This window comes from Sciurus vulgaris (assembly GCF_902686455.1).
Source record: "Sciurus vulgaris genome assembly, chromosome: 8".
Taxonomy (NCBI): Eukaryota; Metazoa; Chordata; class Mammalia; order Rodentia; family Sciuridae; genus Sciurus; species Sciurus vulgaris.
Genome location: NC_136468.1, coordinates 134,415,173 through 134,437,077, shown reverse-complemented (window position 1 = coordinate 134,437,077; position 21,905 = coordinate 134,415,173). Strand labels below are relative to the sequence as shown.

The 21,905-nt window shown below is 46.5% G+C and overlaps 2 protein-coding genes and 1 pseudogene across 6 annotated transcripts; 1 reads left to right on the top strand and 2 right to left on the bottom strand.

The window, feature by feature from the left end:
* Window positions 1-1,400: 1,400 nt before the first annotated feature.
* Window positions 1,401-3,690, top strand: LOC306668243 (interleukin enhancer-binding factor 2-like; annotated as a pseudogene). The gene is made up of 2 exons: window positions 1,401-1,854; window positions 2,635-3,690. The product of its transcript is annotated as an interleukin enhancer-binding factor 2-like (transcript).
* A 623-nt stretch (window positions 3,691-4,313) lies between these two features.
* Window positions 4,314-5,123, bottom strand: LOC306668234 (histone H3.3A-like). The gene has a single exon (XM_079151467.1). The coding sequence runs from the start codon at window positions 5,040-5,042 to the stop codon at window positions 4,632-4,634; it is 411 nt and encodes a 136-aa protein (XP_079007593.1). The 5' UTR covers window positions 5,043-5,123; the 3' UTR covers window positions 4,314-4,631.
* A 4,052-nt stretch (window positions 5,124-9,175) lies between these two features.
* Window positions 9,176-18,700, bottom strand: NEFH (neurofilament heavy chain). Of its 4 annotated transcripts, none has more exons than XM_079151287.1 (5): window positions 17,770-18,700; window positions 15,746-15,945; window positions 14,578-14,702; window positions 10,872-11,766; window positions 9,176-10,835 (listed from the first exon to the last, which is right to left on the bottom strand). In XM_079151287.1, the coding sequence occupies exons 1-5, from the start codon at window positions 18,641-18,643 to the stop codon at window positions 9,777-9,779; spliced, it is 3,153 nt and encodes a 1,050-aa protein (XP_079007413.1). In that variant the 5' UTR covers window positions 18,644-18,700; the 3' UTR covers window positions 9,176-9,776. The 4 variants fall into 4 exon arrangements, with proteins under 4 accessions (XP_079007413.1, XP_079007412.1, XP_079007414.1 ...); XM_079151286.1 differs by having other exon boundaries at window positions 9,176-11,117; window positions 11,154-11,766; XM_079151288.1 differs by having other exon boundaries at window positions 9,176-11,081; window positions 11,154-11,766.
* Window positions 18,701-21,905: the final 3,205 nt, after the last annotated feature.

The window sequence follows — 21,905 nt, the reverse complement described above, 5'->3', positions numbered from 1 at the left end:
ATCTGTGCATCATTAGCATATCACCTCTTCTGGCTGATCCTCCAGCCTTCCTCATACAAAGACCCTTCTGATGGCATTGGGTCTCCCTAGATAATCTAGGACCATCTCCACATCTTGAGATCCTTAACCTAATCATTTTTGCAAAGTCCCATATGCCATATGTGATAACATGCACATAGGTTTTGGAAATCAGAACCTGGATATCTTTGGGATACCATTATTTAGTGTACTGCACGGAATAAGAGTCAGGGGGTGTGGATTCCCAAATAGAAAACAAAAGGTATAGTTAGAAAAATGGAGCCAGAAGCTAGAGGCAAAAACCCAAAGAGGTCCCTAGAATAAAACATATAACATTTAATTACATAACAGTCTGTGTGGTACTCTTGAATATTTGTTTTTCCACTAGATTATAGTGTTTGGATTGTGTTTTTCTTACCTCTAGAGCCCCCTCAGGCTTAAACAAGGTTGGTGCACAATGAGAGATCAATAAATATTATCACTAAACCACATCCTCAGGCCTTTACACACACACACACACACACACACACACACACACACATATTTATTTATTTATTTATTTATTTTTTTAATTTTGAGACAGGTTTTCACTAAGTTGCTGAGGGTCTTACTACGTTGCTGAGCCTGGCCTTCAACTTGAGATTCTCCTGCCTCTGCCTCCCAAGTTGCTGGATTACAGGTGTGCACCAATGTGCCTGGCAATAAGCATTTCTTGAATGAAGTGATACATGAAATTTATAATCTGTTAGATTAAGGTAAAATGTGGTTAAATTTAATGAATAAACCCAGAAATAAGAAAGGTAGAAAATTGTTGTTCTAATCATTAATGTACTATATAAGGCTGATATTTATATATGACTATTGAAGAAATCTCTAGACTTTTGCAAAAATCATACCAACAACAAAAACACCTCCCTCCTCCCATTTTGCCTTGGTTGAAGGAAGAAATAGACAAAATGACTACTTCCAGAAAGAAGACAGACAAAAAGGGTCATATATTTTATGATGATCTCATTTCTCTGAAATGTCCAGAATAGGCAAAGGCATAAAGACAGAAAATGGACTGATTAGTAACTGCAAGGGACTAGGGGAGAGGAAAACAGGAAATGACTGAGTGCTAATGGGTACTGAATTTCCTTTTTTGAGAAAATGACAAAAATATTTTGGAACAAATAGTGATAGTTGTACAATATGGTGAATGCACTAAATGTCACTCATGGTAAATTTTGTTATGTGTATTTTGACACAATAAAGAGTTTTGAAATAGCCTATGGAGGCTAAATTCACATAACATAAAATTAATCATTTTAAAGTGAACAACTCAGTGGGCTAGACCCTCTCCAGTTACTCACTCCTCTCCAGTTACTTACGCTTCTGGGGAAAGGGGCGGGTTGGTACGGCCTCCATTGTTCAGGATTAAGGGCGCCATAGGACATGACAGAGGCCAGGGTCGTGATGTGTGCTTTGGTTCCAGAGGAAGTCCAGGAGGAAGGTTCAGGCCCTTTGTGCCACATATCCCATTCGATTTCTATTTGTGCAAAATGGCCTTCCCTCGGGTCAAGCTAGCACTTGTTAAAACTTCCTTTAGTGAAGCTTTGCTGAAGAGGAATCAGGACCTTGCTCCCAGTTCTGCTGAACAGGCCTCAATCCTTTCTCTGGTGACAAAAATAAACAACGTGATTGATAGTTTGATGGTGGATCCAGAGACATCTGAAGTACAAATTGAAGAAGTCAGACAGGTAGGATCATATAAAAAGGGAACAATGACTACAAGACACAGGACACAATGCAGCTGACCTGGCAGTAATACTAAAGATTCTGCCAACATTGGAAGCTGTTGCTTGTGACAGGTTGACATATTTGACTCCATGGAACTGTTATAGGCCAGGCTATATGGGCACAGAGTAAATAGACTCCATTTTACCCTGAGACTCCATGTTATGTGGGAAATACTTCTCCCATGAGAACACCCCGCCTCTGTACCCATCATCAGTTGCTTAGCATGACATGTTTGGCAACACAAAATGGCAATTCCTTTTTTTTTTTTTTTTGCGGGGCTGGGGATCGAACCCAGGGCCTTGTGCTTGCGAGACAAGCGCTCTATTAACTGAGCTATCTCCCGAGAACAATTTTTCATCATATAAGAATTGCCAGGGCTGGGGAGATAGCTCAGTCGATAGAGCGCTTGCCTTGCAAGCACAAGGCCCTGGGTTCAATCCCCAGCACCGCAAAAAAAAAAAAAATTGTTCTCTTTTTGATTCTTATTTTTCCTAAACAATGTGCCATGTTAACAGTGATGTCAACAGTGATTGTTTAGATGTTAGTAACCATTCTTTAGTTTGTACCTAAGTAAGGTCATTTTGACCCACTTCTCCCTCCGCTAATGATTTCAGATCTCATGATGTTAGTTTGTAATTTTAAATCATAGCAATAGACACCTATGATTGATGTACTGATTTATGGTATAAAAACCCCTGCAACCCTATGGTCGGGGCTGTTCTCCCAATAGCCATTTTTGAGGCGTGGTATGAGGCAATCAGCCAACTGGCTAATAAAGGCTCTCAAATTTGGACTTCTCAACAGTGATCGGTCTGTTCTTAAGTTGCATCCCATAACATTGCTGCCCTGGGGAACAAAGTCATGGAAAGTTTAAAGCACAGGATCCATCTAAAGTTTTGATCATGCTGACCAATGAAACTGGTTTTGAAATCAGTTCTTCTGATGCTATGGTGAAGATTCTCATTACAACAGTGCCACCCAATTTCCAAAAATTGGACCCAGAACTTGACTTGGATATTACGATGTTGCAGAGTACCTTAGCAGCTATCTCACATGCTCACTTCTCAGTCCACAAAGTTCTCATCAGACTGCTGAGGGACTTGAGGATTCATTTTCCTGGCTTTGAGCCCCTCACACCCTGAATCCTTGGCCTATTTGGGCACTACGCTGTGATGAATAACCCCACCAGCCAGCCTTTGGCCCTGAAGGTGGCATTCAGGCATTGCTTGCAGATTCTGGTTTCAGGACTGTTCCTTCCAGGATTAGTGGGTATCACTGACCTCTCTGTGTGAGAGTGGCAACTTCAGAGTACACATGGTCATGAACCTGGAATAGCAGGATGTGGTCTGCTACGCAGCTCGGACTCTGGTTGGAATCCTTTCGCACGGCAGCTTTAGGAAGAGCCTTGGCTAGGAGGGTGATGCCAGCTATCTTGCTTCTGAAATAACTACCTGGGATGGAGTGATAGCGACACCTTCCATAAAGGTTTATGAGCAGCCACCTGAGAAGAAGGAAGGAAAGGAAGAGGAGGAGAACACAGAAGAACCACCTCAAGGTGAGGAAAGAGAAGGTGTGGAAACTCACTTCCTTCACTCCCTTTCCGATTCAAGGGGAAGACTAGATCCTAAGCTAGCTTCTGGGCTTTGCATGGTGCATTTCTGTGGGATAGAGGAAACAGCAGGCAAGAAACTCATGAAAGATGTGTCATTCCGCTGCTTTTGATACTGGATTAGCAGCCCCAAATCTCCCATTTATAAACCTACACCATCCTTCTGTAATGAAGCAGGATACCAACATTTCTTCCTAATACTCCAGAACCCCCAACTCCTAAAAACCCCACTCAACCATTATTTTGTTGTTGAAATGTTGTGAACTGTTAGGTGTGTGAACATTTTTTTTTTCCTAAGAAAAACAATTTAAAGTACTGCCTAGTAAAAAAATAAAAATCAAAAATAAAGTGAACAACTCAGTGACGATTGAGTCGGTTAGGAGAAGATTAAGGTAAAATGGTCGTCACAAAGCCTTTGTCTGCTTTTGGATTAAACTATTTATCTTTTGTTGAGTTCTTTAAATGTTATAGATACTAGGCCCTTATCAGATATATGACTTGAGAATGTTTTCTTCCACTCTGTAGCTGGGATTACAGGCAGTACCACTGTGCCTGGTTTTCCATCTTTTCTTTGATTTATTAATTTTAAGCATTTCCCCCAAACTTTCTGTTAGGAGAGATGAGTGATTTGTTGCTGTCATGGGGGAGGTGGTTGGGGGATTAACTCAGGGCCTCACAGAGAGATAAATGTTTTTGATCAATCACAAACCCTCCTTTCCCTCATTCTTCATATATATTTATTTTACTTTTTTGTATAATCCAATTTCATTGCTTTTATGATTTATTTTGTAACTGTTGTGATCTTTAAATTGGCTAGTGTATCATAATTATACTTCCTTTTTTTTTTTTTTTTTTTTTTTGCCATCAATAAGAAATTTACTTGTTTAAAAAAATCCAAATGCTGGCATTGTCCAGAAAAATTTAACAGTTTTATTTATAATTGTTATAAAGTTGAACTGCTGAAACTTGTTCACTGAAACATTTTGACTTGCACTAATGCTTTACATCCCCGCATTTATATTAAAAATTCACACACACATGAAAATGGAAAAACGGCCAATACCTGATTTCTGTCCCCTATTTTTCCACTCGCAATCATATACTTCGGTACCTTTTGACCCCATGGAAAAAAGTATCTAACGTTCAGAACTACCAATAACAGGAAGAAGAGAAAAAAAAAAAATTTTTTTTTTGAGAATGAAATGTTTCCCATCATAATGAATTCTTAAGCACATTCTCCACGTATGTGGCGTGCTAGTTGGATGTCTTTTGGCATAATTGTTACACGTTTGGCATGGATAGCACACAGGTTGGTGTCTTCAAAAAGGCCAACCAGATAGGCCTCACTTGCCTCCTGCAAAGCACCAATAGCTGCGCACTGGAAGCGCAGATCTGTTTTGAAGACCTGAGCAATTTCTCGCACCAGACGCTGGAAGGGGAGTTTGCGAATCAGAAGTTCAGTGGACTTCTGATAACGTCTAATTTCACAAAGCGCCACAGTACCAGGCCTGTAACGATGAGGTTTCTTCACCCCTCCAGTAGAGGGCGCACTCTTGCGAGCGGCTTTTGTAGCCAGTTGTTTCCTGGGTGCTTTACCACCTGTCGATTTGCGGGCGGTCTGCTTTGTACGAGCCATGGTAGAAAGACCTCCTTACTTACCCCCCTTCTCCTTCGGCTGGAGCTCGACAAGCTAGAGGCGGTGCTGGCGTTAGAGAGCGACGGCCTATACTTCCTTTTATACATAATTTTTTGATTGTCCTGGAGTTGATAATTGCCTCCCTTTTATTGTCTGTTTTGTTTTTGTTGAACTTGACTAAATCTTCCTACAATCTCCAATTGCTTCAGTAAAGGAATTTCACTTCAGTTTTGTACCTGGTCAATCAAGTCAAATAATTTATCCTATTTTTTCCCCCTCGGAACCCCCCTTCTTTCTATACCCACCCTAGTCTGGATAGATAGGAACTGCACAGCTTTTGTCCTTCAACACATTTTGTTATTATTCCAGAGAGTCAGTGAGTCCCTATTTCTTTCTTCTTTTTTGTAGTCTGTGTGTGTGTGTGTGTATGTGTGTGTGTGTATGTGTACCTGCGGATCACGTCCAGGGCCACATGCATGTTAAGCAAGCACTCTACCACTAAGCTACATTCCCAGACTGCTGTCCTTGTTTTCTGTATTGCTAAAGATTCTGTTTCCTGGTATATGGTTTTTTTTTTTTTTTTTTTTTTTTTGTATATGTGTGGGCAGTTCTGAGTATTGAATCTGGGGCCTCACACCTGTTAGGGAAGCACTCTACCACAAAGCTACATCCCCAGCCTATGATTTATGTTCTTTTGTTGGAGCATGTCCCCAAGTAATTTATAGGAAGTAATTTTTTGAGACTTTGTATGCCCAAACTTGTCCTTTTTCTACCCTCCTATTTTGTTTATCAGTATAGACTTCTAAATGGTCCCTGTCCCCTCCAGAAGCTTTAAGGATCCTCTCTTAAACGAGGTTTTGAAATATCAGGTCCAGTTTATGTGATTTAGATGGGCTGATTTCCATCCCTGGGTCTAGAGCTGGGCACGTGACCTATGAAGTCCAATCAGTGTGTTCCACCACAGTGATTAATTTCAGTTTGGGCATATGACCCAGTCATTCAATCAGAGTCACTTCCGACTATGGGTTTCAACTGGTGGGGGCAGAATCTCTCTCCCCTGGTTTGTACCTGGAATGGTGCAAGCCCCTAGCTTGAGAATCTCCATGCAGAGAAGGCCTCTCTGAAGGAGAAGCTATATCATCTATTTTTGTGTAACAAATTCCCCCAAGACTTGGTGACTTCAAAATGATAAACATTTATTTTCCCAGATGCTGCTTACCTGGGTGGCTCTTCCTTAGTGTCTCACATGACTGCAATCAGGGTGGTTTCTAGGGCTGCAGTCTTATCTTATGGGTCAACTGGGAAGGATCTGCTTCTGTACTTACTCATGTGGTTGTTTATTTTGTTTGTTTTGTTTTGTTTGGTACCTGGGATTGGACCTATGGTCACTTAACCACTGAGCCCATATATACATATAAATATAATCTTCATTTATTTTTACATGGTGCTGAGGATGGAACCCAGTGCCTCATATGTGCTGGGCAAGCACTCTACTACCACTGAGCTACAACCCCAGCTCCCTTTTTGTATATTTATTTAGATACAGAGTCCCGCTAAGTTGCTTAGGTCCTTACTAAATTGCTGAGGCTGGCTTTGAACTCACCATCCTCCTGCCTCAGCCTCCTGAGCTGCTGGGATTACAGCATGCATCACTGGGGCCAGCTTCACATGGTTTTTAGTAGAATTTAGTTCTTTGTTGGACAAAGACCCTCAGATCCTCACTGGCTTTGGCCAAGACTTCTTTCAATTCCTTGTCATGTGGGCCTCTCCTTGGGGCAACTCACGACATAAAAGCTAATTTCCATCAGAGGCACCAAATGGAAAAGTGTTCAGAACGAGCCAGAATGCTTTTGTAACCTGCTCTCAGCAATGACACCCCATCCTTTGACATTGTCTCACCATTAGAGGCAAGTCACAAAGGTCCACATTCAAGGAAAGAGGATTACAAGAGCATGAATACCAGAAGATGGGGATTGTTGGAGTTATTTTAGAAGATGCCTATCACAGAAGCCAACATTGAGAAAAACAGTCAAGAACCAAGATGGTGTCCCACTGACTTCATTGCAGTTCTTGAGTCCAACCAACAGATTTTGCCATCTGCAATATTTTGAAATGTGCTGAAGTGGTTGCCCAAACATTGGGATGGGGAAGACTCATCCCCATTTGTCTAAGACATTCCTGGTTTTAGCATGAGAAATCTTATGTCCTAGGAAACTGATCTATCCCAGGCAAATTGGGACAGTTCAGGGTTAAATCCTGGCTCCAACTACAAGCTGGCCAGCTCTGGGGCAAGCCACCTCAACTCTTCTCTCACTTTTAAAATAGGCAAAAATATCTACCTTGGAACTGCCCCTGTGGATTAGAAAGAATAAAACACGGTTATCTCAAAAAATGATAGCTTGTTATTATAAGCAATTTGTGGCACTCAGACAACTCTTTTTTCAGACAAGACACATGAAAATTTATTTCCTGGGTTCCAACGTACCAGCTTGATATTCAGATGCTATATCTATGGGTTAGGACCTATGGAGTCTGTCTGATTTCTCTAGGACAGAGCAGCTCAAAAAATGCCTTAGGTTTTTGTAGCGTCCTTGGACACATTTGGTAACTTGGAGCAAATTCAATCAAAATCATTTCTAAAGTGGCATTTAAACATTTCAACACCCCTCTGTTTAAATGTGACCACCCTAAACAGTCCTGTGCTCTTAAAAATTCAGACCTTTTCACAGATGGAAAATGGGTGCCAAAGGTGACATGTGACCCTGGCCTGAAGAGTTGACCAAGGACAGGTTTGGGGGAGGTTATTTGCTTGTTCCTGAGAGATCACCACCAATTTCTAGCATATCCATTATTCCTTTTAGTCATTATACTATTCAGAACTCTTCTGGTTGCAAATGGCAAGAGCCATAACTCAACTGAACTTTGACAAAGGGAGACCTAATGGCACAAGTAATGGCCAACAATCTACGGAAAGGACGTGAAATCTACTATGACTTTCTAGGTACCTTGTCTCTGTCCACCTGTCTAACTTGTTTTGACTAGCTTTTCCACAAGGCTAGAAACATGGCTACTCAAAATTCCTGGTTCCCAATCAACTGCCTTTCACAACCAGATGACTCTCAGCTACTCTGGTCCCAAGTTCAAAACCCCAGGAAAGAGCTCTCATTGGCTCAGCTGGCCATCCTTGGATCAATCATCAGTGACCAGTGATATAGAGAAATTTGCAATATGGAGGCTCCCTAAAAACCATCTGGCTGAGGCACGAGGAGAAGCGATTCCTGGGGAGGTGATGAATTAACAGATCACGACAGTCCTAAAAAGTTAAAAACTGCACGAGGTGGACTGTGACTGTAGCTCAGCAGTAGAGCACTTGCCTAGCACTTGTGAGGCACTGGGTTTGCTCATCAGCACCACATAAAAATAAATAAATAAATAAAATAAAGGCATGCCATCCATCTACAACTACAAAAAATATTTTTTAAAAACTGCACAAGAATTTTACAGTAAAAAGACCCCTGTAAATCTGCAAGAGAACCACAATTTCAAAATCATGTTCAGAGAAGCACTTTGGAGCTCAATTAGATGACTATTGATAAATTATTCCTAATGAAGTGGTCACTGTAATTTTTGCTACAGGGGAATTACCTACCTATGGCCCGTTATGGTAAGGTTCCTCCCACCTAGCATGCAGAGCCTATAAACTCTTTGTTCAAAGTCTTCCTGGACCCATATCAGTATGTATTAGAATCAACTGGGAGTTGGTAAAACAGGCACTTTCCCAGGCCTTCCTCTCAAATTGTGATTCAGTAGCCTAGAGTGGAGTCAAGGCATTTCCAAGTTTACAGAGCTCCCAGGTGATGCTGCTAAAGATGGTCTATGGACCATGCTCAGAAACCACACCCCAGACCACCAGCCCACAAATCATAAAAATAAAGCACCTAGCACATAACCTGGTGTATGGTTTGTGCCCAGGAAATAGCATTAGAGAGGCTAGTGCAACTCACCCTAGAGTCATAAGAGAACTCTGATGCTCACTCAGTCCCCATGCAGACTTAAATGTGAATCTGGACCTCCCATGTTCTGCCCCCAGCCTTCCCAGGTGAAGAAAATAAATAATGGCAGCCACATTTTCATTTTAGAAGCACTTGGTTTTATTGCACAGAAGCAATTGAAAGTGGACTCCAGTGGAAAGTGCGCCCTGTTGTGATTCAGTGGCCAGCGCCCAGCCCCACGGGCCCCAGCTCTTCCAGAATAAGAGTGCGCAGGGCAAGGGCTTGACCACTCCTTTGGAAAACAGAAGGCATTCGGGAATAGGTTAAGACATCTCAAGCATTATGTGTTTCTAACTGCTCATTCATTATTGCGGTCATCTGTCAGTACATACAGGAAGTAAATGCACTTATTTGGAGAGGAGGGGGGCAGTTTCTGTAATCAAGTGTTTACGTGTGGCATTCGGCATATATCACATTCGGCTACATAAGCTATCATAACATAGTTGTCCATCGCCTGGGGAGGGTTTGGGACATGGGGAGTCAGGGACTGGGAGTGAACTCTCTTGCTACCATATTGTTAACAGAAATTCCAGTTTGGTGAGGGAGGGTCCGACATCAAAGCAGAGTTTTTTCTTAGAGAACAAAAAGGAAGAAAACAAATGAAAATTCATTACACTGACCCTTGAGTTCTGGGACCCTCCTGAGTTTCTTTGGCTGCTCTGGATGTTCCTTTCTCTCTGCCTTACTTTTCCCCTTTGGTGGCCTTGTCCTCTGTGGCCTTCTCTGTAGGCTTGCTGTCTTTTTGGTCTGTGCTAGAGGATTTTTCAGCCTTTTCTGTCTTGGATTTGCTAGGTGTGGGGGCCTCCTTGCTGGGCTCTTTGGAGACACCCTTGTCATCCTCCTTGGCCTTGGCCTCTGTTTTGGGTTTCTCCTCAGGCTTCTTGGCTTCTGTGGTCTTCTCCTCCTTAGTGTCTTTCTTTTCTGGTGCTGATGGTGCCTCTTCTTTCTTTGGCTTTTCTGGTTCCTTCTCTGCTGGTTTGCTGGGTTCTTTGGCCTTGGCACCATCTGGTTCCTTCTTTGCCACCTCAGTCTTTTCTTTGGGTTTAGCTTCTTCCTTCACCTCCACCTTGGCAGGAGCCTCCTTCTCTGGGGTTGCTTTTTTCTTATCCTCTGCCTCTTCCTTCTTGGCCTCAACTTTGGATTCTTTGGGCTTCTCAACAGCAGTTTCCTTCTTGTCCTCAGCCTCAGGCTTCGGAGCCTCCTTCTTGAGCACCTCATCTTTCTTGCTATCCTTCTCCTCAGTTTTGGGTGTGGCTGGAGTCTTCTCTTCTACCTTCTTTGGGGGCTCTTTGGCTTTCACCTCCTCCTTCACGGGAGATTTCACCTCTTCTTTCTTTGGGGCCTCCTTCTCAGGTGATTTGACCTTCTCTGGGGACTTGGCCTCCTCCTTGGCAGGGCTTTTGGCTTTTTCAGGGGATTTGGTATCTGCAGGGGACCGTACTTCCTCCTTCACTGGAGTCTTGGCTTCTGGAGACTTTACATCAAGAGTCTTGGCCTTCTCTGGGGACTTTGCTTCTTCCTTCACTGGGGACTTGGCCTTCTCTGGGGACTTTGCTTCTTCCTTCACTGGGGACTTGGCCTTCTCTGGGGATTTTGCTTCTTCCTTCACTGGGGACTTGGCCTTCTCTGGGGATTTTGCTTCTTCCTTCACTGGAGACTTGGCCTTCTCTGGGGATTTTGCTTCTTCCTTCACTGGGGACTTGGCCTTCTCTGGGGATTTTGCTTCTTCCTTCACTGGGGACTTGGCCTTCTCTGGGGACTTTGCTTCTTCCTTCACTGGGGACTTCTCTGGGGACTTTGCTTCTTCCTTCACTGGGGACTTGGCCTTCTCTGGGGACTTTGCTTCTTCCTTCATCGGGGACTTGGCCTTCTCTGGGGACTTTGCTTCTTCCTTCACCGGGGACTTGGCCTTCTCTGGGGATTTTGCTTCTTCCTTCACTGGGGACTTGGCCTTCTCTGGGGACTTTGCTTCTTCCTTCACTGGGGACTTCTCTGGGGACTTTGCTTCTTCCTTCACTGGGGACTTGGCCTTCTCTGGGGACTTTGCTTCTTCCTTCACTGGGGACTTCTCTGGGGACTTTGCTTCTTCCTTCACTGGGGACTTGGCCTTCTCTGGGGACTTTGCTTCTTCCTTCACTGGGGACTTGGCCTTCTCTGGGGATTTTACCTCAGCTGGAGACTTGGCTTCTTCCTTCACTGGGGACTTGGCCTTCTCTGGGGATTTTACCTCAGCTGGAGACTTGGCTTCTTCCTTCACTGGGGACTTGGCCTCAGCTGGTGACTTGGCCTCTTCTTTCACTGGGGACTTTTCCTCAGCTGGTGACTTGGCCTCTTCCTTCACAGGGGACTTGGCTTCCTTTTCTGGAGATGTAGCCTCTTCTGCTGGGGGAGACTTTGCTTCTTCTTCTGCCTCTTCTCCCTCTTCTTCCTCGCCTTCCTCCTCTTTGGCTTCTTTCCCCTCTTCTTCAGTCACTTCTTCGGTCACTTGGATCTCTTCTGTCTGTTCCTCCACAATCACGGTTTCCTTCTCTGACTTTTCTACCACCTTGATCTTCTCTTCACTTTTGACTTTTATGTGAGTGGACACGGAGGGAATTTTGGGGAGTGCCTCTGGAAGAGAGAAAGGACTTGGGCCAAAGCCGATCCGACACTCTTCACCTTCCAGAAGTTTTCTGCAGAAGGGATAATGGAACATGTTACTGTTAACTCAGAGCAGATTTGTTGGTTTGGGGTCTTCCTAGAGTATCCTGAAGCTTCATGGCATCCAATGATAAGAACTTTGGTGAGGGAAGGAATGTGAATGAATGCTAGGTTTGTTTTATGTTTTTTTATTTTTGGTGGTAATGAGGATTTGAGTCCATGGGTGCTTTACCCCTGAGCTACAATCACAACCTTTTTCAGTTTTATTTTGAGACGGGGTCTCACTAAGTTGTCCAGACTGGCCTTGAAGTTGAGATCCTCCTGCCTCAGCCTTCCAAGTTGCTGGGCTTATAAGTGTGTGCCACTGTGCCTGAAATTTTTGATCCTTTTTATTATTGGTATGCACTTTGTTTATTTATTTAGGTGCTAGGGATTGAAGCTAGAATCTTGCACGTACTTAGCATGCACTCTACCCCTGAGCTACACCCCTAAAAGTAAACAAACGCTTTGAAGAATGGAGAAAGTCCCTCAGCACATCATCCAAGTGACCCCCGGACTCCATACTTCAATGGGGTTGTTCATGTTTTTAATGCAGTAGACACTGCAATTTATGAAATAAAATACCCTCCCCCCACCTTGAAGACTGGTCCTCAAGAGAGAGCTCCTATATAATAAACAAAAGTGGTAAAAGTGGATCTCAGTTACAGAGCACTTGCCTAGCCCTGGGTGTGCTCACTACTACTGCAAAAAAATAAAATCAATAAAAATGATAAAAATAATGTTATTCTTATTAATTATTATTATTATCATGGACAGAAAGAGGGAAAGCAGAAAGCAAACAACTCTACATTGCTAAATTCAGTTTAAAAGGTCTTACAATATTGCCATTTGAATTTCTCATCACCATTTATTGTAATCCTTTAGGTTTTAGGAACAGATGGTGGAGACACTTCCTCCTGTTGGCCTTGCTACTAACTAGATGATGGCAATGGCCAAGCCACTCGAACTCTTAAGGCTTCAGTTTCCTCATTGGCAAAAAGAGGATCATAAGAGTACCTATTTCAGGGGGTTGTTTCAGTGAAATAGTGAATAAAAAGGATTTAGTAGAGTGCATGCCTTAGAGAACATGTAGGGGTAACTCCTACAGACCAGTGCTTCCCAAATTTAACAGCACACAAATCCCCTGGGAGCCAGATGCAGATCCTGATCCAGTAGCCAGGGGTGAGGCCTAAGTCAAGCTGCTGGATGGCCCTGATTCTGCTAGTTCATGGACCACACTCTGAACAGCAAGATTAGAGATTAGAGCCAGGGGTAGTGGCACATGTCTATAATCCCAGCTACTGGGGAGGCTGAGGCAGGAGGATCACAAGTGTGAGGCCAGCCTGGGCAACTCAGCTAAATCCTGTCACAAAATAAAAAAGGGTTAGGGATATAGCTGAGTGGTAAAGTACCCTTGGGTTCAGTCCCTAGCCTTGAGGGCAGGGGGAATTATAGACTAAAGTCAACAGGTAGAAAGTCAAAAGTCATCAGGCAGCAATTAGAACAGGTCCTCATGGGTCAGCCCTGTTCCTTAGACCTGCTAAACTGGGAGGGCTCATCCAGGGGGATTGGCTTTCTCATGGCCACCCCTTACTAAGCATTTTATGATTACCAGGTACATGTGCTACTTGAATTAGTTTAACAGGATTAGCTTACCCAATAACCCATGACATGGACGCTGCTATGATCATCTCCATTTTATTTCCCCAATAAATGAATGCTCAAAAACCAAAGGAACTCTAAGGAGCCACCAGGTGCAGGGGCACATGCCTATGATCTCAAAGATTAAGGCTGAAACACAATGTCAAAGCCAGTCTTAGTAACTTAGTGAGACCCCGTTTCAAAATAAAAAAATAAAAAGGGCTGGGGGTGGTCTGGGGAGATAGCTCAGTTGGTAGAGTGCTTGCCTTGCATGCACAAGGCCCTGGGTTCAATCCCCAGCACCACAAAAAAAAAAAAAAAAAAAAAAAAAAAGGGCTGGGGGTTTGGCTCAGTGGCAAAGTACCCTGTGTTCAATTTCCAGTACCAAAAATAAGAAAAAGGAAAAAAAAAAAAAAAAAAAAAAAAAAAGAAGCTCTAAAGAACAGAGTTATAAAAGCTTCTGACAGTTTAAAATATCTATTTCCCTCCAGAGCAGGTCTCCAGCTGACTGGATTTGATCAGTCACTGTCATATGAAAAAAAAAGCCACCATCAAGATTTCTGCCTCTGGGCTGGGGTCGTGGCTCAGTGTAAAAGCGCTTGCCTCGCATGCATGGGGCACTGGGTTCAATCCTCAGCACCACATAAGTAAATAAAATAAAGGTATTGTGTCCATCTACCACTTAAAAAAAAAAAAAAAAAGATTTTTGCCTTTGCCAGGCATGGTGGCGCAGGCCTGTAATCCCAGTGGGTTGGGAGACTGAGGCAGGAGGATCTGAGTTCAAAGCCAGCCTCAGCAAAAAAAAAAAAAAAAAAAAAAAAAAAAAAAAAAAATTTCTGCCTCTCAGAGGCAGGGAAGATTGGTGGTTACTAGGGTCTAAGGGAAGGGGAGAATGGGGTGAAGTTTGAGTTCAAGATGATAAAAACAGTTTTGGAGATGGATGGTGGTAAGGGTTATACGAAAATGCAAACATACTTACCACAATTGATACTTAAGATGGTTCAATGGCAAATATCATGTTATTTATTTTACCAAGATTTAAAAAATACAAGGGGATTTTGTCTCTAAAGGGCCACACTGCCTAACAGGACTTGAAACCCAAAGTTTCACCTCACACGAATACAAGGGCTCTCCACCACCCAGCAGCTCCTGGCCCACCTCACCTATAAGCAGCAATCTCAATATCCAGAGCCATCTTGACATTCAGCAGGTCCTGGTACTCTCGGAGCTGGGCTGCCATCTCCCACTTGGTATTCCTCAGCTCAGTGTCCAGTTGCTGGATGGCTTCCTAGGGAAGACAGATCATATGTGTCATTCTCCAGTCAGTGTCTGGCCCTCATCACCAAGGAAGCTGGGCCTGGCCGTGTATAAACCCAAGCTGCCTTTCCCAGTCTGGCTCTCTTGGGCCCAAAACCCACCCTATCAAAGCTTCAGGGTCCTCATTTATGGACAGGGAAAAAGCTGACACAAAAATCTCAGCCTGAGGAAAGGTCTGGAATGAAACATCTCAGATGCTGGCCTGGTCATGATGATGGGTGAATTTTTCACAGATTTCTTAAGCTTAGAAAATGCTCAGTGGGACCAGAACCTTATCTGCATTTTCTCCTTACCACTTCCCCAATGCCCCAAAGTGCCTGCCACACATCACCAGGGTTTAGTACACATCTGTTGTTGATGACCTTATGACAGGGATAATACACAAAAGCATATTAAATACAAGATGAGACTTGTCATCTCACCCCAGGCCCACTGTCGCTACAGCTTAAAGTGAACGATCACCACTTTTTATTTTCTCTTATTTATCTGCTTCCTAAAAGCTCTGCCAGCACTATGTATTACTTATAAGCTAAGTTCTTTGAAAGTTATCTTTAACTGGAGGAACCTGCCAAGGCCCTCCCAAGGTTACTATTAATTGGGCCCCTGAGGAGCACTTCAAAGTTTGTCTCACTCTTTAACCTTCAAAGTTCTATAAAGCAAGTATTAGTTTTTTGTTTTTGATTCTTTTCTGCAGAGAAGAAATTTTAAGTTCAGAGAGGCAGAAAACTTTTCCTGGGTCACACAGCTACACAGTCCTGGTATGTCTGACTCTAAAACCCATGGTCTTTTTTTTTTTTTTTTTTTTTAATTTTATATATATTTTGAGTTGTTGATGGATCTTGTGGATGCTGAGAAACGAACCCAGTGCCTCACACATGCTAGGCAAGTGCTCCACCACTGAGCCACAACCCCGGGCTGCAAGACCCATGCTCTTAACTACTATATCTGCTCAGGGAGGAGCCATGATTTGTGCAGATCACCCAACCAGATGAGGCAATTTGTCCCTCTGTTTACCTGGTAGGATGCAATGTCAGCCTGATGGCGGTCCTCTAGTTCAGAGCGTTGCCTCTCCAGGGAATCCTTGGTACTTTTCAGTGCCTCCAGCTCTGTGGTCCTGGCCTGCAGCTGACGCCGATACTCAGTTATCTCCTCCTGGGCTGAGCGCATGGCATCTGTATTCACTTTGGCTGCCTCTGACAGTCGGTCCAGCCTCACTAGATGGAGAAGGGAGCAGGGCACAGGGTTAGACACACCTAGATTTAGGTTCCAGTGCCCAGATCTGAAAGGTAACACACATGGGTTGGGGAGTTAGTGGGTACCAGGCACCATCCTGAATGCTTACCTCACTCTAGCCTATGAGAAAGGCAAGCCCAAGGCCATCCTGTCAGTGAGTGGCAGAGAAGGATTTAAATCTAGTGATTATCTGGTTCCAAAGACTAGACTCTGTCTCCCTCAACCTAGAGATTTAGCAACCCTTCAGGAGAGAAAAAGCTCCCATTTCTGGTGCCAGTACCAGGTCCAGCTGCCCAGCAAGGGGCCAGCACTGCTGGGGGCTCAGATGTGAAATCTGGCCCATGAGACTTAACTGAGCTGAAGGCTGGAGGCTTGTGGCTGAATTAGTTAAGGAGCCTGTGACCTCTGGAGGCATAAGAGCTCTGAGCAATCAGGTCACCATGCAGCCATGGTATCTTCCTTACAGATTTCTGTGCAGAGTCCAAGGTCACTGCAAGTCCAAGGTCCTGTGTGTCAGCCCTTCTGTTCCTTCCTCCACCTGGCTGCACATTCTGCAGCACAGGGTGTGATGGCAGCCACACCCTGGCCCCTGCTACCCACAGGCTCCTGGTTCTTAGAAGACCTTGTGGGGGCCAGTGAAGACCTTTAGATTGGTTTACATCTCCTGAAAATGAACATCCTGAATCTCCACATAAAGGCACTCAGAGCCTGAGTCTTGGTGGAGAGAAGCCAGTTGTCTGGACCACAAGTCCTGAGATGGTTTGCCTGAGTGAAGGGCAAACTCTAAAGAACAGAGTTCCCCTCTGGGAGGGGCCTTGCTGCAGAAATGGGGGAGGGGTAGAAAAGGAATGGGAAAATCCAAGCATCCAACCCAGCATGCCTGGCTTTCCCTGTTAGTGCTGGCAAAGACAGAAATCATCCAGGTAGGTAAGAATTCTCATCAATTGTGGACTGCAAACTCATCTGAAAATCATTGAGATCTCTGCACTCTCTCCCCAGAACAATGCAGTTTTACAGGCAGTTTCAGTAGGGGTCATGTAAGTTCCCAGACTGAGAAGGTCATTTGGTCCACCCAGCTCTTTCAATCAAAAAGAAATAAAAACCAGAGAGGGATAATGTTGGTCAAGGTCACCCTGTAGCTGCTGGGCACAGCTTTAGGTCAGCTGCAGTCTAGCTGACTCAGTACTACACGGAGCTGGGTGGTGGTGGGGACTTGGGAGGGTTCCAGCTTGCTGAAGAGAGGGGATTTTAAATAGCAAAGAGGCCAGACGCAGCCATTCTTGGCCATTGGTTGTGGTGATACCCCTGGGAAGAAAGGATATGAAAATGCCCCACCCATTTTATCGTACACTGCAGATTATGGTGAGGCTTTATGCATGGCGCAGTTAGTGGGGAGGAGCCTGGTAGGGGTCAGAAGAATGGATACCCTGCAGAGTGCAAGAAAGGGGGATGGGCAGCACTTGCAGATGCCAATGCTACTTTGGATCTAGAGGTAACTGTTTTGCTCTTGATGGGCAAAGGTCTCAGACCAGGGGGGCGCCCCGGGGTGGAAGCACAAACTTAAAGAATTTGAAGGAGAGCAACCAAAGGAGAACCCCTGAGTTGGTGGTGTCCTACAAGAAACCCAGAGTGAAAGTAACTTAAATAGGGGGCATGCACTTTGCCGAGGAAAGCTGGGCTGTGAGCCCTCTGGTTCTGCTAACTGCACAACGAATCCACCAGCACCCCATAGGGTCAACCCAGCCAGCAGACCGCTGCCTGGTCAACAGGAGGCGCCCCTCCCCAACCCCCGCGCGCCTGCGCACCTCGGAACCACTCCTCTGACTGCAGCGTGCTCTGCACCGCATGGCCTTCGAGCTGCGCGCGGATCTCACGCAGAGCCGACGTCACGTCGCACTTGAGAGCGTCGCGCGCCTCGGCCTGCGCCTGAGCCTGCGCGGCGCCGCAGCCCTGGATCTGACCGAGCAACTCGCCCACCTCTTCCTGGTGGTGGCGCCGCAGGTAGCCGCACTCCTCCTGCAGCGCCTGCGCCTTCTTCTGCAGCTCGACTCGCGCAGCTTCGGCCTCCTGCGCGAAGCGCGCGAGTGCGCGCGCCGCTGCCTCTGCCTCTTCGCGCTGCCTGGCCTCGTCGTCGAGGCGCTGGCGCACGTGCGCGATGTCCTCGAGCAGGTGCTCCTGCTCCAGGCGCAGCTGGCCCCGCGCCGCGCCCAGGCGCAGCACTGCGCCGCGCATCTCACGCACCTCGCGCTCGTACAGCTCACCCATGGCTGCGCGGCCTGCCTGCTGCTGTCGCAGCGCGGCTGCTTCTCCCTCCAGGCTGCGGTTGTGTGCCTCAAGCTGCCGCACCTTGTCGATGTAGCCCGCGAAGCGGTCGTTCAGGGCCTGCAACTGCTCCTTCTCGCTGCGCGCCGCAGCTGCCGCCACCACGCAGCCCTCTGGCCCGTTGCTCAGCGTATCTAGAGAGTCGGTGCTTGAGGCGGCGCCTGCGCCACGGAAGCGGCTGGGCGAGGCCGACACGGAGCTCACGGACGTCCGCGCCCACGAGTGAAATCCGCTGGAGGAGCCGGCCGCCGAACGCGAGCCGCCCTTCCGGGCCAGCGCATAGTGCAGGCTGCCGCCTCCGTGCAGCGGCGCGAACGGAGCGCCCAGCAGCGCGTCCGCGCCGCCGAAGCTCATCATGGCCAAGCAGGTGCGGGCCGCCGGCAGAGCCGGAGCGCGGGCCGGGACGGGGTGGGCGGCACTGCGACAGCTCCAGGACGCCAGCTCTTTTATAGCCGCCTTGGCCGGGTCCAGCCCCTTGGCAGTGGGGGGCTGGGGAGCCGGGCCCCGCCCTCTCCACCTCCTCCCCCGCAGCCCCGGGCAGACCGGCTCCGCCGCAGTGAGAGGGGCGGGGCAGGGGGAGCAAGGAGTGAAGGGGAATCGTCGCAGCGACAGAGGAGTCTCCCGAGGTCAGGGCAAGAGGTAGAGGACTTCCGGAGAGAACTAATGGGGACCTTCAAGTGCGGGCGGGAAGACCCTGCTAGTGTGTTCAGAATAAGAGAGGGGACCTGATATAGGGGGAGAACAACTAGACTTGGTAGGAATAGGGGCCGGGTGCCTTTGGGATGGAGAGTTGGGATATTCTGTGATTATTAGGATGAGGGGACCCTTGCATGAATTGGGGCACGAGGTTTTCTTAATAGTTAGAGAAGGCTTCGGGATAGGAGATGCAGAGAATTTGCAGCCGGTCCGAAATAGTGAGGGAGCCAGGCAATTGATTGGGGGCATAGAGTATGCTACAGAGAATAGAGAGGGGACTCCTACCGTGTTCCCCTAATTGCTAGAGCAGCCACTGGGAGAGGACTCAAGAAACTCTGCAACTGGCTTTAGAATAGGGAAGGAGGACCTGGACTTGGGAAGGACAGTAAGGCTACTACCCTGAATAGGGGTGTAGGAGACACTGCAGAAAATGGAGAGGGAATCCTGGGTGGTGGGGAAACTGTATTCTCCAAAAATTCTGCGGTAGCCCCCAAGATTGGGAGTGGGAAATAGCAGCCGGCCTCAGCAAGGGGGACTGTGAATGAAGGAACAGAGGGTCCCCTGAACAGGCAGGAGGAGCCTGGGCTGAGTGTGAGGGGCAGAGAACACCTAAACTGAATTCTGTATACTGGGATCAGCTATGTAATTTGCTGGCTGAATGACCTTGGACAAGTTCTGTCCTCCCGTTCTAGCTTTTCTGTTTGAACCATGAGCGGGTCTTGCCTTAGGGACCACCTGCAACTCCAGAACCCAGCTGCCCCAGGAGCTTTCACATTGCCGGGTGGGGTGAATCAGAGGGGAGCCCACATATTGCCTATGGGTAAGACAACTGCTTTCCCACAACTAGAAAAATCCATCTCTCTCCGTCTCCATTTCCCATCTCCTCTGTCTCAACTTTTCATGTCCCAACCCCCACAACAGACCAGCTGACACCTCCCCAGGCATCCCTTCTTGCTCCCAAGGAAGTGGTGGGATGCTTTCATACTACTCAAGTCCCTCACCCCCATGAGCCCTAATGGGGAGTCAGGCAGAAAAGGGGGTTCCTTGGATTTGGGCGCTCTGCAACTGCTTTGTTATGGGGCTCTTTCTTGGTTTTGCTTCATGTCAAATGCATTGGGAGTGGGGGTGGCACTGCGGCTGGCACTTTAGCATCAGTGACAGAGCCTGCTCCTGGTTGGGGACAAAGGGGTTAATCTCTGCCTTTTTCTTTACCTTGGAGAGGAGAGAGGGGTGCCAGCTGTCTCTTGCCCGGTTCCTGTGCTATGCAGATAAGAACTGATGAAGGGGTGGGTGAGTGGTCCAGAGAGTTGGAACCAGGGACCTACTCCTGGATGTTCCATTAGGGGTCCAGTTCCCTATCTTCTGGGTAGTTCTCCCCGTGAACCTGGCCTGTACTTCTTTTTCAAAAGGAACCCCAGGGGTGCCATAAGCCCTGACATCCTCTGGAAGTCAGTGTAGACTCCCCTCCCAGATCTGAATCTTCCCCAGGCAGTTATTTCAACCCCCACTGCACCCCCAGCTTATCCTCTTTTTCCTTCTGTAACAGGATCCCCAGGACAGAGACAGATCCCCCAGAAGAAAACACTTCCAGTTCCTTTCTCTTTCCCAGGCCCCTGGTGTTAGGCAGACCCTCAGAGATGGGGAAGTGCTGGTGCTGTTCCTTTAACCACGTTTTACTGGAAGGAGAGTGCGCTGGGAGCAGGGAAGAGGGGGAAGGGAGTTTCTGGCTTTGCATGGAGAAGCAGAACATGATGAAGCAGTTTTCCCCCACTTAAAGGTCCAGTCATACTTTGGTTTGCAGGGGGAAGAGGGGCTGGTTTGCAGGTGATGCTGGGAGGATGAGGTGAGTAACTGGTCTGAGACATTGGAGAAAGTCCTCAGATGGAGGGGTGCTTGGGCAAGACCCCCTTGCTGTCACATGACTCCCCAATTATTTTTCATTCTGCTTGGAAATTGGCCATGTGATCCTTGTTCCTTTGAGTCTCATAGTTGTCTGCATGATGCAGATACTTGTTCTGGGTGTGGGAAGGCTGATAGCAGCTGACAGAAAGGAAGGATGATAGGAGGGATGGAGATCAAATAGGAGGGGGCAAGATAGATTTGTTAGGGCCAGGGACCACAGTCACCAGATTGCAGCCACCTACAAATTCCAAGACCCAAGTGTGATTTTTATAGCTGAAAAATTGGCATGAGACCTGGACCCGTGAGGTCATTCCTCCAAAAGACCCTTCAGGCTCACCTCCAGAAAGCCATCCTTGGCCTCCTGCCCCATCCTGTATTTAGTTAATGGTCTCCTCCTGAATGTTCCCCAGTGTTAATTCTTATCACTGCATGCACTGTGTCGTTGTGATGAATGAGTGAGTGAATGAGTGAATGAATTCCATTAGTCCTCCAGACAAACTTTCAGTCTAGAGGGAGCTAAGAATAATTCTGCCCTCAAATCACTTTCACCTTCTTTCGCATGGTTCTCACCACTTGGAAGTCAGTAAAACAACATACTTTCTCCTCCATCCCTCCATCCCTCCATCCCTCCCTTCATAGCTTATTGAGCACCTGTTATGTGATAGGCACACTCTGAACTTGAGATTATAAAAATCCCACAAGCACCTAAAATTGTCTCTCCGGATTCTTGAGTCCTTCCCAAATCCCAACCTATCATTTCCTAAGGCACTTTCAGGATGATCATAAGTGCTATGGTTTGGCTCTTGAATGCCACTGAAAGGTCTATGTATTAAAGACTTGCTTCCCAGGGTGGTGCTATTGGAAGGTGTGGCCTAACTACAATGCCAGCTAGTCCTGGTACTCTGGACTACAAGTCCAAGATGAGCCTCAGCAACTTAGCAAGACCCTTCCTCAAAAAAATTTTAAGAAGTGGGCACTGGGGATGTAGCTCAGGAGTCAAGTGCCCCTGGGTTCAATCCCT

What these genes read in the sequence shown, in the direction of transcription:
- LOC306668234 (XM_079151467.1), bottom strand. Translation starts at nt 5,042, where the DNA reads ATGGCTCGTACAAAGCAGACCGCCCGCAAATCGACAGGTGGTAAAGCA.
- NEFH (XM_079151285.1), bottom strand. Translation starts at nt 18,643, where the DNA reads ATGATGAGCTTCGGCGGCGCGGACGCGCTGCTGGGCGCTCCGTTCGCG. An exon ending in GTCAGAGGAGTGGTTCCGAG is followed by an intron (nt 15,946 to 17,769) that starts GTGCGCAGGCGC and finishes TTCTCCATCTAG; the next exon opens with TGAGGCTGGACCGACTGTCA. An exon ending in ATTGAGATTGCTGCTTATAG is followed by an intron (nt 11,767 to 14,577) that starts GTGAGGTGGGCC and finishes TCCCTTCTGCAG; the next exon opens with AAAACTTCTGGAAGGTGAAG.